General features: G+C 43.1%; 2 protein-coding genes and 1 long non-coding RNA gene across 4 annotated transcripts in view; 2 read left to right on the forward strand and 1 right to left on the reverse strand.

Moving 5' to 3' along the window:
- Positions 1-16,246, forward strand: part of PSD2 (pleckstrin and Sec7 domain containing 2) — a 684,196-nt gene that overhangs the window by 422,634 nt on the left and 245,316 nt on the right. The gene's annotated exons all lie outside the window — the stretch shown is intronic.
- Positions 596-16,246, forward strand: part of UBE2D2 (ubiquitin conjugating enzyme E2 D2) — a 61,944-nt gene continuing 46,293 nt past the window's right edge. The window contains exon 1 of one of the 2 annotated variants that reach the window (XM_005661722.4): positions 596-1,090. In XM_005661722.4, coding sequence (XP_005661779.3) covers positions 1,067-1,090 — 24 coding nt within the window. In that variant the 5' untranslated portion in view covers positions 596-1,066. Of the gene's footprint in view, positions 1,301-16,246 lie in introns of both variants that reach the window. The other variant, XM_085014783.1, reaches the window with a different exon arrangement.
- Positions 5,180-8,157, reverse strand: LOC146405776 (uncharacterized). Its single transcript, XR_014838882.1, has 2 exons — positions 7,887-8,157; positions 5,180-7,247 (listed from the first exon to the last, which is right to left on the reverse strand). It is a non-coding gene; the product is annotated as an uncharacterized LOC146405776 (long non-coding RNA).

Here is a 16,246-nt window from a genome sequence, read left to right on the forward strand (position 1 = left end):
ACATTCAAGTTGTCACCCATGTCTTCCTTACAAAGACCATCTCAGGGCTGCCTGTGGCATGGTTGAAGAACCACACTCCTGCAGGTGCCCAGGATGTTACCACGCAGCTACCAGAGAGAGAATTCACGAGACTCTTGGCTTCAGGGAACTCCCAGCTTCGCCACCGTGGAGCTGTGTGACCTTGGACAAGTCCTTTCCTCCTTCTGGAAAGTTGTAATGGACCTAAAGGCTCTTCCTGGGTCAGCCTCCGCTATGTGGACGGCCAGGAGACCTAGAATACATTCGCCTTTAAAAAGCTTATTGATCTCAGATAACATATCTAAGAGGGAACCAGAGGCAAAGGACTCAGGGTCGCGGGCTACGAGCCTCGGCCGTCGAACGAGCCTCCACGACCCCGGCACAAATCTCGCGAGATCTTCTCCCGGCGTCGCGGCGTCATCCTCTCGGCGGCCGTGGCGGCGGCGGCGGCGGCAGCACGTAAGACACTCAGAGGGGCGGCCCGTATCCCTCCGCCGCCGGCGCGGCCCGGCCCTCCCTTCCCAGGCCCGCCAATCCCCGCTCTCCCGACCTGCCCCTCGGCCTGGGCCCACCCCGCACTCCTGCGGCCCCACCCCGGCGGCGCCACCCGCCCGCGCGTCCCTCGGTCCACCTGCGGCAGGCAGTCCCTCTGGCTGTCCGACCGGGAGGCGCCGGCCGAGCCCGAGGCTGGGCTCTTGCTTCCCGGCGGAGGGATCCGCGGCTGCTGAGGAGGCGGCGCTGAGCCTGGGAGGCAGAGGCAGCTACGGCGGCGGCGGCGGCGGTGGTGGTGGCGGCGGCGGCGGCGGCGGCGGCTCGGGCGGCAGCGCATAAAGGGGCCGCCGCCGGGTGATGCGGTGACCGCTGCGGCAGGCTCAGGAGCCGAGTGGGCCCCGGCCCTAAGTCTGTCCCGCCGGACCCGCGCTTCGGAGCTCCCCATCTTCTCCGGCCGGCCCGCGGTCACCGAGGCGGCCTCGCACCCCTCGCCCCTTCCCCGTCCCTCCCCTGCCCCCGTCCCCACCCCGGGGGCCGCCGCCACCCGCCTCCCACGATGGCTCTGAAGAGAATCCACAAGGTAAGCGGCCAGAGGTCGGCTGTGGGTTCGGGCCGCTGGGCCTGCCAGCTGAGCAGGCTGCGGCCTGCACTTCCCGCCGTCGTCTCCGCTGGGCTCGCGGCCTCTTCGGACCCGGCTGCCGGCGATGGCCCTGCCGGGCGGCCTTCCTACCCCACTCCCAGTGATGGCGCCGGCGGAGGCCCCGGCGCGCTGACCACGCTTAGGCCGGAGGTATGCTCGCCGGCTCAGCGTTCCTTCCTGGCCTTCTTTCTAGGCCTCGCGTGCTGTGGAGTCCCAGGGCCTCTTCCCGGCCTGGGACTGCTGTGCTAGAGGGCCATTGTCCGGCTGTGCCGAGAGCGGGTGCTGGGACTGGGGCGTTGGGCGGCCCCGTCGACGGAGGTCGAAAGGGCTCCATGCCCCTTCCCTGCCCGGCACCTCGTACCCCCACCTCCGCAGAACCGCCTGAGCTTGGAGCCCGTGTCTCAGGCGGACTGAGGAAGCCTTTTTGTCCGATCCACAAGTATTTTTTGAGTTCACTTGCCTTTTAGCGGCCGCACTCTTCACGTCCACTCTGCTCGTCCAGACACTTAGAGTAGGAAGTTCAGAAGGAAAGTAACGTGATTTTTATGAAGGAGGAGGGAAGTCGAGGGAGAAGCGTTTTTAATTCCTTGAGGTTACCAAATGTAAATGTAGAAACTACCACTTCCGTCGGCTGGAATGGATTTAACAGGAAAGCTGTTAAATTGTGAAGAGAAGAGGTAGAAACCTGAACGTTGGAAACCGCTGGAGAAAATGACACAAAGGTTGCTGTTATAGTCTCTTCGCAAGGTGGTTTTTAACGCTTAAATTAGGTGATATGTTCGGGGAGAGCCTTTTAATGTAGAAGGGATTTTGCTAGATTTTTCCCATAGAAAGTATTTATTTGCCCTTTAAGGTGACGAGTTATTCGTTTAGGTGTCTTAACAGAGGTTTTCCTAATCCTGCTTCCAGAGTAACAGTGCTTCTGTGCTTGGCTTAAAGTTTAGGATTTTTTCCCCTTTCTCTCTAATATTGTAACCTGCTGGTAACTCTCACTGTCATTCCCCCCCACCCCCCTTAGAAGTGGAAAAGCGCTTTTTGTTTGGTGTTTCACTTGTTTACTTGGAGAAGCTGTATTAAACCTCTAGCAGTAAGAAGTAGATCCTGGGATTATCCATCCTGAAGGATGGGATGGAGTTGCAAGAGGAAGAGAACCAATTTTCATCTTGCCTTAAACTCAGTGAAAATGCAGATTTGGACAATTTAAACACAGCTCAGCCGTTGATCCTCACTTCATTCTTGATCAAAACCCATTAATGTGGAATTAATCCCAGTGGTTTCTGTAAATTAGGTTAGATCCTCACCAATTTCTCTGGACTTTGATTTTTATCAAGTGAAAAAGGGCAGACTTTAGACAGAGTACTTGTACTAAAATGAAGTGGGTTATTCGTTAAAACAAGCTTGAACCTTAAGCAACGATCTCTTAACCATTTAAGGGACCAGGAGCACACTGAGGACAGGTGATCCAAGTAAATACTGTATATGCATTTTTAAGGCTTTAAAGAGTTAATAGGTTCCTAAAGACTAATTGAGAAGTTCTCAACTTGAGGTTATACCTGTAAAAGATTGAAGAGGAGTGCGTATGACGTGTGATAGTCTACAGATCAAGAAATGTAGCCTTGAATCTCTACTCTGATTGATATATATGTTATGAAGGTTTTTTCAGAGAAGGAAATAGCACTCAAAACATGGCATCTTAATCTTCTCATGTCCTTGCCTCCAGTAATACTTCTTTTGAGATACCACATATTCTCTAGATTTTTCTCGAAAAGGTGACCTTGTTAAAATTTTAATAAGAAAATTAAGTGCAGACAGTAATTTGAACTTTTAAAATTTAGTATTAACGTTTTTTCACCTAGTTTATAACCTAGAACGCTCCTCCAAAGTATGACTCAACTTCTGAGACTACCATGGATTAGAAAAAAATAAAATTTTTTTTTGGTATACATACTAGTCAATAAGATTGTGAAAACAGAAATTAACCTGCTGCACCACAAGAGGACTTCCCAAACTGTTTGTATAGCATGAATTTTAAATGGAATTTATAGACTTAACCTATGTGTGGATAAGACCAGTCCTTTGTTACCCTCAGCCCTGGTAATGTGTCTGTGATGGAATCCCCACAAGACAGACTTGGCTTATATACTTGGTCTTGGCCTTGAACCTTCCCAGGTAGAATTCTCTGAAAAAATAGTTCTGCTTAATTACCTCCACTTCAAATATCATGGACTACTGCATCTGGGTTCTAATAAAATTTTTACCAAGAACAAATATTTTTGAAATGTGGCATCTTTAAGAATTCAGTATCTTTGACCAAGAGAAGTAGTGTTCTGTGAATCTGACTGTCCTTTAAATGCCATGACTTTTTTTTTTTTGTATGGGGGTCGGGTGTTGGGCTGTGCCCACAGCATGTGGACGTTTCTAGGCTAGGGATCAAACCTGGGGCATAGTGACGCAGGCCGCTGCAGTGACAATGCCAGATCCTTAACCTGCTGTGCCATAAGGGAACTCCTAAATGTCATGACTTTTTTGGAAAAAGCTTTGATGGGTTTTATTTTCATATGTACTTTAAGGTCAGCTGTGCTATGTTTTAACAGAGTATATAGAAAATTCATTATAGTTCTATGCAGGGATGGAGGCTTTTGGGGATTGTATCTACACCAAATGGCCCCAGCCTACTAAGTTTTGAGGTTTTCTGCTGACATTATAGGTCTTTAGCTTTGGTTTTGATGCTTTGAGTGTCTGCCTCTAGCAGCACCACCCCCAGCCCTTTTACAGTTGGCTGCCTCTCATCTATTGTGGGCAGGGAAACCAGATCACTGAGCTTATTAAAATTATGTCTAAAATAAGATCCAGTAGGCTCTGAGTGAAGAGGGCTTCATGTGTTCTGTGAACTGTGGTCTATTTGACTGATCAGAGACCTTTTTTGCTTCCTGTTTTTCTTCTTTACTTTTGTTATACAGATGCAGGAGCCTTTTTGTTGCTCTTAGAGTGCCAGGATATTGAAATATAGGGTTCATTTCTTTATTTTGAGGAAGAGTAACGAATATCATGATTCTTTGAGGAGTCGAAGACAGAGCAAAGTTAGGATACTAAAAGCTCTTAACCATAACAGTGCCGTGTACATTTTAATGGTGTCCTGCTAGTTCCGGTTCATGTTTGGTGTACATAGCTTTGGTGTTAGGACCATCACTTGCTTTATTGTATTTCTGTGATTATAGATTCTTAAGACCCCTGAAAAGACCAGTCAATCAATTAATTTTCCAGTAAAATAAGTATTTCAAACTCTGATGACTCTAAAGACCAGGCAGGTAACCAAAGTGAGCAAGGAGAATTGGAGGGACCTAGATACTGCATGTGCTGTTAGAAGGGGGCAGCTGTTATTCAGCTATTCAGCTCCCTCCAAATGTTACTCTTGCCAGGATCTGTGCCCAAAGTTGCCAGATCTTCTTTTTTTTTTTTTTTGGAAAGTCACAAATCCAGATTTTTGGCAGCCGATTCAAGTTAAAAACAACACCAAAGACACTGCTGCACTTTTTTTGGTAGATTGGTAGGCCTGTTTAATACATGAATTAAAAATAACAAAAGATTGAGGTTCAGCAAATAACCAGGAGTGTAAGGATTAAATCATTTAAGCCATACCTTCTGTCTTTTAAATGTTTCAGCAAATAAACAGCAGTGTAAGGATTAAATCACTTAAACCATACCCTCTCTGTTTTAAGTGTTTTAAGGTATTGCTTTATGTAGATGGGCATGATTAAGTAGTTTTTTGGAAACTTCTAATTCTTTGGTGAGTTTTTGTGTGGTTAGGTCGTAGAGAAAGCCATTTTAGTAGCTGCATTGATCCCATGGTAGAAGTTTATATCTTACATTTACCTTCATTACGATCTGTTTCATGTTATGAATCCTCTTTTTGTAGACTACATCCTTTCTTTAATGTCTTAGATTGGAAGTTACCAAAGGATGATTTTTAAGGGTATGGGAAAGGAGTTGTAACATTGTTAACAGAACTATTTTTTTAAAAAGATTACTTTAAAATACTGTACTAGGAGTTCCTGTCGTGGCACAGTGGAAATGAATCTGAGTAGGAACCATGAGGTTGTGGGTTTGATCCCTGGCCTCGCACAGTGGGTTAAGGATCTGGTGTTTCTGTGAATAATGGTGTAGGTTGCAGACTCAGCTTGGATCCCGAGTTGCTGTGGCTGTGGCCTCAGCCGGCACCTGTAGCTCTGATTCCACCCCTAGCCTGGGAACCTCTATATGCCAGGGGTGTGGCCCTAAAAAGCGGAAGAAAAAAAAAAGATAAGCTTCTTCAAATCTCTGGGAAGATTTTTTTTTTCCTTTAGAAAATGATTCTTTGCTTTGCAAGGGTTCGTTGAATTGGGAAACTCCGTTTGGCTCTTCTGGGTTACTAAAAAAAAATTTTTTTTTTTTTTTGGCTGCACTGTGGCATGTGGAAGTTCCTGGGCCTGGGATTGAACTTGTGCCACAAGGGAACTTCGTAGGTTACTATTTAAATGTAATTTAAACAGCCGTCATTAATTTAATAAATCTAGGTTTTCTTTAAAGTCTTCTAGTGTGTATTATTGTACTGCTGACTGACAAAGTCCAATTCTGGATATTTTAGTCCAGAGAGAGAGGAATGCTAAAATATCCTAGGCAGTTCCCAGGATAGGAATACCTGACTCATGCCTGATGCTGCCAACAACCTCTGCAGCCTCATCCCAGAAATGAAGGAGCGCACTTACTTTTCTGTAGAAATAAATTTTGGTGGTTAGGTTCCCAGGCTAACCTTCAAAATCATGTTAAACTATGACATAGGAAAATAAAGTGTTCTTTTGTCTACACAGTCAAGTGAGATTTCAAGTATAGAATCATAAAATTTTAGCACTGCATCATCTCTCAGGGCTGCTGTCTAAAAAGGCCATATGACTTAATAGAGCTGGATAAACGACTTGGATTTCTTGACTGCCCAGTATCTTTTCTGGCAGGTTCTGTACCTTCATGTATTTGTTAGGTATGTAAATAAATCCAGAGGGTGGAATCTTTTTCTTTTGTTCAAACAATTGGGTATTTAAATTGTGTCCTGGAATCAGAAGATCTTTTCCTCAACACCTCTTTTTATTGTTGAAGAGGTTTCTATCAACTTTCTTAAAACTATGCACATTTTGGATGTTTCTCCTTCTGTATATCTTTCATCAGAGTCATATGGGTTTTTTAATCTCTCAAAAAGATTAAGAATCACTGTCCCACCTCCTTAAACACTCTTTTAATCTCAGTGGGTGACCCAATTACCTATTCTGTAGAGAAAATAGAAATATCCTGTGTGAGTTCTTTCAAATTTCCTTTGAGTCTTTTCAAAACAAAAATGAAAAACCGAACCCCACAGCTGCTATCTTTAGAGTACTCACTGCTTGTCAGAATGACTGAATCTTCAGAACAACCCTTCAAGAATTCTGTTCTCCCCAAGTTAGATGGGCAAATGGAGACTTGGAGAAGTAAACCAACTTGCCTGTGATTATATGGCTTCGATAGGAGGAGCCAGGATTCAGATGCATGCAGCCTGGACTGTGGAGCCAGCCATTGCTCCAAGTATATTTTAGTCATCGCTCCTCTTCCTCCTTGTCTCTGGAGAAGCTGTGCTTTGTCACGCTAACTTTTGCTTTTCGTCCTCTTTCTTTCTGCCAGGTCCTTGCTCTCTAGTAATTGTTCCTGCTCTCCCATTCTGTTCTGTGACTCCCCTCAGCTTCTAAACTTACATAAGACTTTGCTCATCCAAAGGGAAAAAAAAAACCCCAAAACTCTTTACCTCCCCTCCCCTACTAGAACTAATTTTTTCCTCTTTATTCTTCCATCTCTGGCATTTCAGTGCCAAAATTCTTGGCAGAATAGTCTATTCACTGTTCTGGGACGGTTCAGTAAGGTCACTGGTGATTACTTAATTGCCATATTCTGTGGATAACTCAGGTTTTTTTTTTTTAACTTTTAAAACAGTTAATGTGATTGTTACTAATTTCCCTTAGCTTCTGACAGACTATCTCCTCCCTCATATCCAGTATTTCCTAACTTCATTAGAACACTTTTGGAGTTCCCATTGTGGCTCAGTGATTAACAAATCTGACTAGGAACCATGAGGTTGTGGGTTCGATCCCTGGCCTCGCTCAGTGGGTTAAGGATCCGGCATTGCGTGAGCTGTGGTGTAGGTCGAAGATGCTGCTTCGATCCCGTGTTGCTGTGGCCGTTGTACAGGCCGGCGGCTACAGCTCTGATTTGACCCTTAGCCCCTAGCCTGGGAACCTCCATATGCTGCGAGTTCGGCCCTAAAAAGCAAAAAAAAAAAACCACTTTTCAAACTAATATTATTGATGGATACAAACAAGAGGTCATAAAATAATGCACACTAGGATGGCAGAAATGGCCCCAGGTAAATTAATTAACATAAATAATCAAAATATAATATCACAAGCACAAAATTAGGTAAATTATGAGGAAATGTTATTCATTGTCATCTTGCAATAAACACTTACAGTATCTTTTTTCCTTGTCTTTTATCTTTTTAGGGCCGCACGCATGGCTTATGGAGGTTCCCAGGCTAGGGGTCCAATTGGAGCTACAGCTGCCAGCCTATACCACAGCCACAGCAATGCCAGATCCGAGCCACGTCTGTGACCTACATCATAGCTCATGGCAACACCGGATCCTTAACCCACTGAGTGAGGCCAGGGATCTAACCCGCAACCTCATGGTTCCTGGTTGGATTTGTTTCCAATGTGCCATGACAGGAACTGCAAGAATAGTATTTTAACAAAATAAAAAGGATCCTTATCAGGTGCTGCATTAAATGTGTTACTCTGTATTGTTTTCATTACAGTATAAGGCAAAATTTGTTTCAAAAAGGTGCCTTGTTGCAAAAGAATACAAACCGTGTTTTGCATTATTAATGCAATTAGGGTACTGCCAACATTATTAATTGTCTCATGGACAGGCACATCACCTAATTAAAAAAAAAAGTTGGAGTTCCCATTGTGGCTTAGAGGTAATGAATCCAACTATCGTCCAAGAGGATGTGGGTTCTATCCCTGGCCTCGCTCAGTGGGTTAAGCATCCAGTGTTGCTGTGAACTGTGGTTTAGGTCACAGATGCAGCTGGGGTCCCATTTTGCTGTGGCATAGGCCAGCACCTGCAGCTCCGATTCAGTCCCCAGCCTGGGAACTTTCATCTGCCGTGGGTACAGCCCTAAAAAGCAAAATAATAATAATAATAGCACAATTTTTTAAAAAGTCTATGCTTCATTTATGTTTATTTTAAAATAATCTGGTTTTTTGGGGGGTTTAAGAATCAAAGGACTCTGCATTTCATTTAAAACTTCCATATTTCAGGGAGTTCCCATCATGGTGCAGCAGAAACAAATCTGACTAGGAGCCATGAGATTGCAGGTTTGATCCCTGGCCTTGCTCAGTGGGTTAAGGATCGGGCGTTGCCGTGAGCTGTGGTGCAGCTCACAGACGTGGCTCAGATCTGGCTTGGCTGTGGCTGGCTGTGGTGTAGACTGGCAGCTGTAGCTCTAATTAGACCCCTAGCCTGGGAACCTCCATGTGCTGCGAGTGCGGCCCTAAAAAGCCAAAAAAAAAAAAAAAAACCAACTTCCATATTCCAGCTATAAGTCCATGGGAAATGTATTAGGATAGTAGAAATATTTAGTATTCAGTAGGTTTTGATTAAGTAACTTCTCATATTGAATTATGATAAGAAACAGGCTAGATCATTGAAGTCAGATAGATAATATCTATGGTGAAATGCTGTTTGTGCATCAGAACACAGACATAATTTACTTTGTGGTGTATGAGTTTCTTGAGGCAAGTTATTGTTTTAAGGAGTTCCCTTGTGGCTCAGTGGGTTAAGGATCTGGCATTACCATTGCCATGGCTCTGGTTACTGCTGTGGCATGGGTTTAATCCTTTGCCTGGAAACTTCTGCAAGCCATGAGTGTGGCCAAAAAAAATATTGCTGTAAATTTGCGGAAATGTGTAGTGTTTCTTAAAAACATATGCTAAAAGAAAAGTAGATAAAATTTAGGACAAAAATATTGCCACCTTTTTTCCTATAATAACATGCTAACATCTCATGAGGTATACCACTGTAATTGAAACAGTTCTAATCGATCCTTCTCAGAATTATTTTCTTTTAGTCTTTGTGCTTTTCCTTTTTTTTTTTTTTTTTTTTTTTTTTTGTTGTTGTTGTTGCTATTTCTTGGGCTGCTCCCGCGGCATATGGAGGTTCCCACGCTAGGGGTTGAATCGGAGCTGTAGCCACCGGCCTACGCCAGAGCCACAGCAACGTGGGATCCGAGCCGCGTCTGCAACCTACACCACAGCTCACGGCAACGCCGGATCGTTAACCCACTGAGCAAGGCCAGGGATCGAACCCGCGACCTCATGGTTCCTAGTCGGATTCGTTAACCACTGCGCCACGACGGGAACTCCTGTGCTTTTCCTTATACAGAGAATGTCTTCTCAACTCACCCCCTTTTTCTGAATTCTTTTTTCATTTTTGGAGATCCAGCAGCTTCTCTGGGCATGCAGGCAGTAGGGTTCACTGTAGAACTGTAGTATGTAGACATGATTGATGGTGTCCCCCCCCCCCCCCCCCGAACTGAGCTCTTCTGGGCAAAGTTCCTGTCTTATTCGTTGTGTTCTCATTACCTGACACATTGTAGGCATTCAGTTTTTTGCCATTGTAGGCACTTAGTGAATGTCAGCAGCGAGTGGTGGTGGGAAAAAGTCATAGGCTTTGGAGCAACAGGCCTACTTAGGCAAGTCAGTTCACTGACTTTCTTTAGCCTCGGCTGGCTCCCTCCCTCCCTCCCTCCCTTCCTTGTCTTTTTAGGACCACACCTGTGGCATATGGAAGTTCCTGGGCTAGGGGTCAAATCAGAGCTGCAGCAGCCAGCCTACAGCACAACCATACCTAGCAAGGCCAGATCTGAGCCGAATCTGCGACTTAGGGCGTGGTTTGTGGCAGCACTGGCTCCTTAAACCACTGAGTGAAGCCAGGGATCAAACCCGCTTCCTCATGGTTATTGGTTGGGTTCATTCTTAACCTGCTGGGTTTGCTCTTAACCCACTGATCCACAATGGGATCTCCCTAGCCTTTGCTTTCATCCCTATAGAATGGGAATAGTGTCACTCTGCAAGCCTGAAGGGGATGAGTGGAAAAAATATGTAGACTATATAAAAGATAGTTTTTAACATTAAATACTACTGGCTTAACTACCCAGTAATATTGACCCATAGAATTGGTAGAATCTTAAAATCTTAGGTGTCAGTGTTGTGTCTTTTTAACATTTCACTTCATTGCCACCCCAAGCAAAAAAGAAAAAAAATACACCCTCATGTTGTGAAAGTAAGGTTTTATATTAGTTCTCAAGGGAAAAAGGGATAGAATTCCAAATTTTTTCAACAGACTTCAGACTATTGTTATCTTAATGTTTCCAATGTATGTCATATTTTTCTAAGCCTAGATGTGAAAACAATTCTCTTAACGTTACCTTGTAATAGAAATATTTACTACTGTCCTCTGAGCACATCCCCCTGTCACTTGCAGAGCATCATGCTTCTGTAAGTGATACCACTCCTTTGCTAACTTTTTTTTATTTTTTATTTTTAATAGTTATTTCCCCAATATAATTTTTTTCCTACTGTACAGCATGGTGACCCAGTTATACATACATGTACACATTGTATTTTTGCACATTATCATGCTCTGTCGTAAGTGACTAGACATAGTTCCTGGTGCTACACAGCAGGATCACATTGCTAATCTGCCAACTTTTAAGGGTGTATTTCAGATAAAAAATTTGAAATCAGAGCCAAAGTTTACAGAAACCACAGTGATACCAGTTTAGAAATGTTTCTTAAAATAATACTATACTAATAGTGTCTTTTGACTAAATGTTCTCATTTATACAATCTATATTAGTTTTATAGTGCTGCTGTAATGAATTACCAAAAACTAAGTGGCTTAAAACAACAGAAATCTCTTCTCCCAGTACTAGAGGCCAAAAGGCATACTAGCAGGACCACACTCCCTCTGGAGGCTCTGTGCTAAAATCCTTCCTTGCCTCTCCCAGCTCCTCGTGGCTGTTAGCATTCCTTGGCTTGCTTAGCTTGTGGCCACATCACTTCAGTCTCTGCTTTCATCTTCACACTACCTTCTCTGTGTGCATCTTCTTTTTAGTAATTTATTTATTTTTGCTTTTTTTTTGTCTTTTCTAGGGCTGCACCCTAGATAGGCACATGGAGCTTCCCAGGCTAGGGGTGTAATTGGAGCTGTAGCCGCCGGCCTTCGCCACAGCCACAGCAACGCGGGATCCGAGCTACTACTGCGACCTACACCACAGCTCACAGCAACGCTGAATCCTTAACCCACTGAGCCAGGTCAGGGATCCATCCCGCAATCTCATGGTTCCTAATTGAATTTGTTAACCACTGAGCCACAACGGGAACTCCTGCATCTTTTTAATCTCTTGTAAGGACACTTGATACTCTGTTTAGGGCCCACTCAGGTAATCCAGAATGATCTTACCTCAAGGTGCTTAATTACATTTACAAAGGCCTTTTTTCCAAATAAGGTAACATTTTTAAGTCCCAGGAATTAATATGTGCCACTTATCATTTTGGGGGCCGTTCAATCCAACATACCATCTAATCCCCAAATTCTAATAAAGAGACTGCTGTAATTGCTTTTGGGCTTTTTTGATTTTGTTTTTAACTTTCTAAAATTTTGAAACAATCCCAAACCTACAGGAAAGTTGCAAATACAATACCTAGAACATCTTTCAGACTAAGGTGCCAACATGATGACTCACCAGCCCCAAATACTTTAATGTGTATTTCTTAAAGCATGGGCATTCTGCCACATAATCGCAATATAACCATCAAAATTAGGAAATTTCCATTGCGATATTACTGCCATCTAATCCTCAGACCCAATTCAAGTTTTGTTATTTGTTTCAATAATGTCCTTTATAGGAAGGGATCCAGTCCATTTTTGCATTTAGCTATCTATCTTTAGTCTTTAATTCCTTAATCTTTGTTTCATGACCTTGACCCTTTTTAAAAAAAATTAAAGTATGGTTGATTATGACCTTGACACTTTTAAAGGTTAGAGTTTAGTTATTTTGCAGAATGTCCCTCAATTTCTGTTCTTCTCATATTTCCTTGTGATGAGATTTAGGTCATGCGTCTTTGGTAGGACTGTCACAGAAGCAATGCTCTGTCCCTCTCTGCAGCCTATCAAGTGGTGTGTGGTTTTAGTTGGATTCTTTTCATTCCATCCTGTCAGGTGGTAAGCAATTTCACTTTGACCCATTACTGAGAATTTTCACTTCTATTACTTGATTAAGGTGATGTCTACCAGGGTTTAATACCATCTGTAATATTACTTTTTCCTTTATAATGAATAAATAATTTGTTGGGATGCATTTTGAATAGATACACTTATCTTGTTTGTATTATCTATTTATTGCTGCATAAAAAATACCCTAAAACTTAGCTGCTTAAAACAATAAACACTTAATATCACAGTTTCTGAATATCTGGAAACTAAGAATGGCTTAGAGCTATGTGGTTCTGGCTCAGGGTCTTTTTTGAGGTTGGAGCCATGCTGTTGCTGGGGGTTGCAGTTCTTTAAAAGCTAGAGGATCTCCTTCCCAGCTCCCTCCTTTCCAAGGTTCCTCTTGTGGTTGTTGGCAAATCTCAGTTCCTGTGGGTTGTTGGACTGAGGGGCTCATTTCCTCCCCACATGGATTTCTCCATAGGGCTGCCTGAGTGTGCCTAAGACATAGCAACTGGCTTCTCTCAGAGTGATCTGAGGGAGGAAGAGCAACCAAATGAAAGCCCATAGTATCTTTTATAATCTAATCTCAGAAGCACAGTACCATCACTTTCACCATATTTGTGTTGGCCTCATAGACTACCCCTGGTACAGTGTGGGAGAGAGGACCACACAGGGTGTGAATACTAGGAGTCAGGGATCATTAGGAACCAAGTTGGGGTCTGGGTACTACACTGTTACTCAAAAAAAGTTATTTTAATTTTTTAATTTTTTGCTTTTTAGGACCGCACTTGTGGCATATGTAAGTTCTCAGGCTAGGGGTTGAATTGGAGCTGCAGCTGCCAGCCTATGCCACAGCCACAGCCACAGCCACAGCAGCACCAGATCGTAGTTGTGTCTGTGACCTGCACCACAGCTCATGGCAATCCCAGATCCTTAACCCACTGAACAAGACCAGAGGTTGAACCCAAGGCCTCATGGATTCTAGTCGGGTTTGTAACTGTTGAGCCACAATGGGAACTTCCCTATTACTCAAAATTTTTAACTTATTAAAAAATTTTTTTTGTTTGAACTCATGATTTCATATTTTATTCATGTGGATTATAACAGTTTATTTTAATACATTGTCCCCCAGTTTGCCTTTTTTTGTTTGTTTGTTTTTGCTTTTTAGGGCCGCATCTGCCTTAAAGGTTCCCAGGCTAGGGGTCTAATTGGAGCTACAGCTGCCGGCCCATACCACAGCCGCAGCAGCACCAGATCCAAGCCTTGTCTGCGACCTACACCACAGCTCACAGCAATGCTGGATCCTTAACCCACTGAGTGAGGCCAGGGATTGAACCTGCAATCTCATGGTTCCTAGTCGGCTTCGTTTCTGCTGCGCCATGATGGGACCACCCCCCCATCTTAAGTACTTTAAGAAGTACTTAAAGATGAGTACTTCTTTAAGTTTTGGCACAAAAAGATGTTTTGTGCTTTTTGTTCTGCTTTCCCTTGTTCTTGTTGTTTTGTTTGTTTTTGTCATCTCACAACTTGAGAAAGTTCTGGGTCCAGGGATCAAGCCCACGCCATAGCTGTGACCTGAGCCTCAGTAGTGACAGTGCCAGATCCTTAACTTGCTGCACCACCAGGGAACTTCATGGATCCCTTGTTCTTTTTAGTGGTGTATAATATTTAGAAACCAAGATATGGATGCTAGATATGCTCATCGGCTTTTGTAATCTTACTGTTTCGAGGCTTTCTCAGTATAATCAGTGGATATAGCTAAGGAATATGTGTATATGTAAATAAGTACACACATAGACATTTCCATATTTATTTTTATATCTGTATATCAGAAACTATGACTTCATACTGGTACCTTATTCCAATCTGGTACCATAGGGTCCACCCTATATTTTTTCCTTTTAGTATTGATAATCCTTTTCCCTTTTTTTGGCCACCCCCCAAAAAAGGGAAAAGGAATATGTAAGTTCTTGGGCCAGGGATTGAATCCAAGCCATAGTTGCAACCTTTGCCACAGCTATAGCAACACTGGGTCCTTAACCCACTGCACCAGATTGGGTGTTGAACCTGCACTGCTACAGGAACAATTCCAGATCTTTTACCCACTGTGCCATAGCAGGAACTCCATGAGCTCTTTTTAAAATTGTGAATTGCAAGGGGGAAGGAGAGGGAGTGGGATGGATTGGGAATTTGGGGTGAATAGATGCAAACTATTGCCTTTGGAATAGATAAGCAATGAGATCCTGCTGTATAGCACTGGGAACTATGTCTAGTCATTTATAAGGGAGCACGATAATGTGAGACAAAAGAATGTATACATGTATGTGTGACTGGGTCACCATGCTGTACAGTAGAAAATGGACAGAACACTGTAAACCAGCTATAATGGAAAAAATAAAAATCATTATTAAAAAAAAGTTGTGGCTTAGATCCTGAGTTGCTGTGTCTCTGGCATAGGCTGGCGGCTACATCTCTGATTTGACCCCTAGCCTGGGAACCTCCATATGCCGCAGGAAGTGGCTCTAGAAAAGGCAAGAAGACAAAAAAAAAGTTGTGAATTGCTATGATGTTTATATCCATTTCAAAGTTGATTTGAATACATTTACCACATGTTTAAAACACTGATTGGGAGTTCCCTGGGTGCTCAGCAGGTTAAGGATACGGTGTTGTCACTGCTATGGCTCAGGTTTCTGCTGTGGCGCGGGTTTGATTCCTGGCCCAGAAACTTCCACATGCAGTGGGTGCAGCCAGTAAACAAACAATCTAATAAATAAAACACTGATTAAATTGGTTTAAAACAAAAATTTAGGGAACTTGCCCTGTGGCATAACAGCTTAAAGATCTGGTGTTGCTACAGCTGTGGCACAGGTTGCAGTTGCGGTTTGGGTTCAATCTCTGGCCCAGGAACTTCCACATGCTGAGGGTGTGTCCTCCCCCCCAGTTTGAATTTCTTTTGAAAGAGAAATAGTTATACCCTTTTTTTTTGTCATTAGAGATTTGTCTAATGAAAATCTCTAATAAATAAAAAATCTGTTTTAATTTAGAGTAGCAATCCCAAAACATGCTTATGCGGTAATTTTTTTGGTGTATGTAACCTCTGTTGTTGAACCTGTAGCTCGTTATGGAAATTAAATTGTATAAGGTCATATGCCACATTAATACAAGGTTAAGAAGATAGTTCAGACTTTGAGGAACAACTTGAAGCCAGCAGTGAATTGGCATTTGGATCATGAACAGGGTTTTTCTAATATCAGATCTGAGGTAGGACCACCATTGTGGCAGTCTTTTTACTTTCATGGTATTTTCATTGTCTTCTAGCTTCCAACATTGCTCTTAAGTCAGAAACTGTTCTAATTCCTGATCCTGTGTATGTGACCAATTCCTCTTCTGGAAGCTTATGGTTTTCTTTGTTCCCAGTGTTGTGAAATCTCATGATGTTTGGTGGTGTGGATCAGTTTTCATTTATTTTACTTGACGGTCAGTTGGTCTTGTTGAATCTGTCTATGTGGATTTGCTTACTCTGGATATTTCATATAAATGGAAACATATGGAGTTCCTGTCTTGGCGTAGTGGAAATGAATCCAACTAGGAACCATGAGGTTGTGGGTTCAATCCCTGGCCTCACTCAGTGGGTTAAGGATCCAGCATTGCTGTGAGCTGTGGTGTAGGTTGCAGATGCATCTCAGATCTGGTTGAACTCTTTAATTCCTTTTTATAGCTGAATAATATTCCATTGTATGAATAAATCACATTTTCTTTTTC

Source organism: Sus scrofa, chromosome 2 (assembly GCF_054392235.1).
Source record: "Sus scrofa isolate SSC_HxYL_T2T_F1_AM1 chromosome 2, Sscrofa_HxYL_maternal_Yorkshire_Landrace_v2.0, whole genome shotgun sequence".
In the NCBI taxonomy this organism is placed as follows: domain Eukaryota; kingdom Metazoa; phylum Chordata; class Mammalia; order Artiodactyla; family Suidae; genus Sus; species Sus scrofa.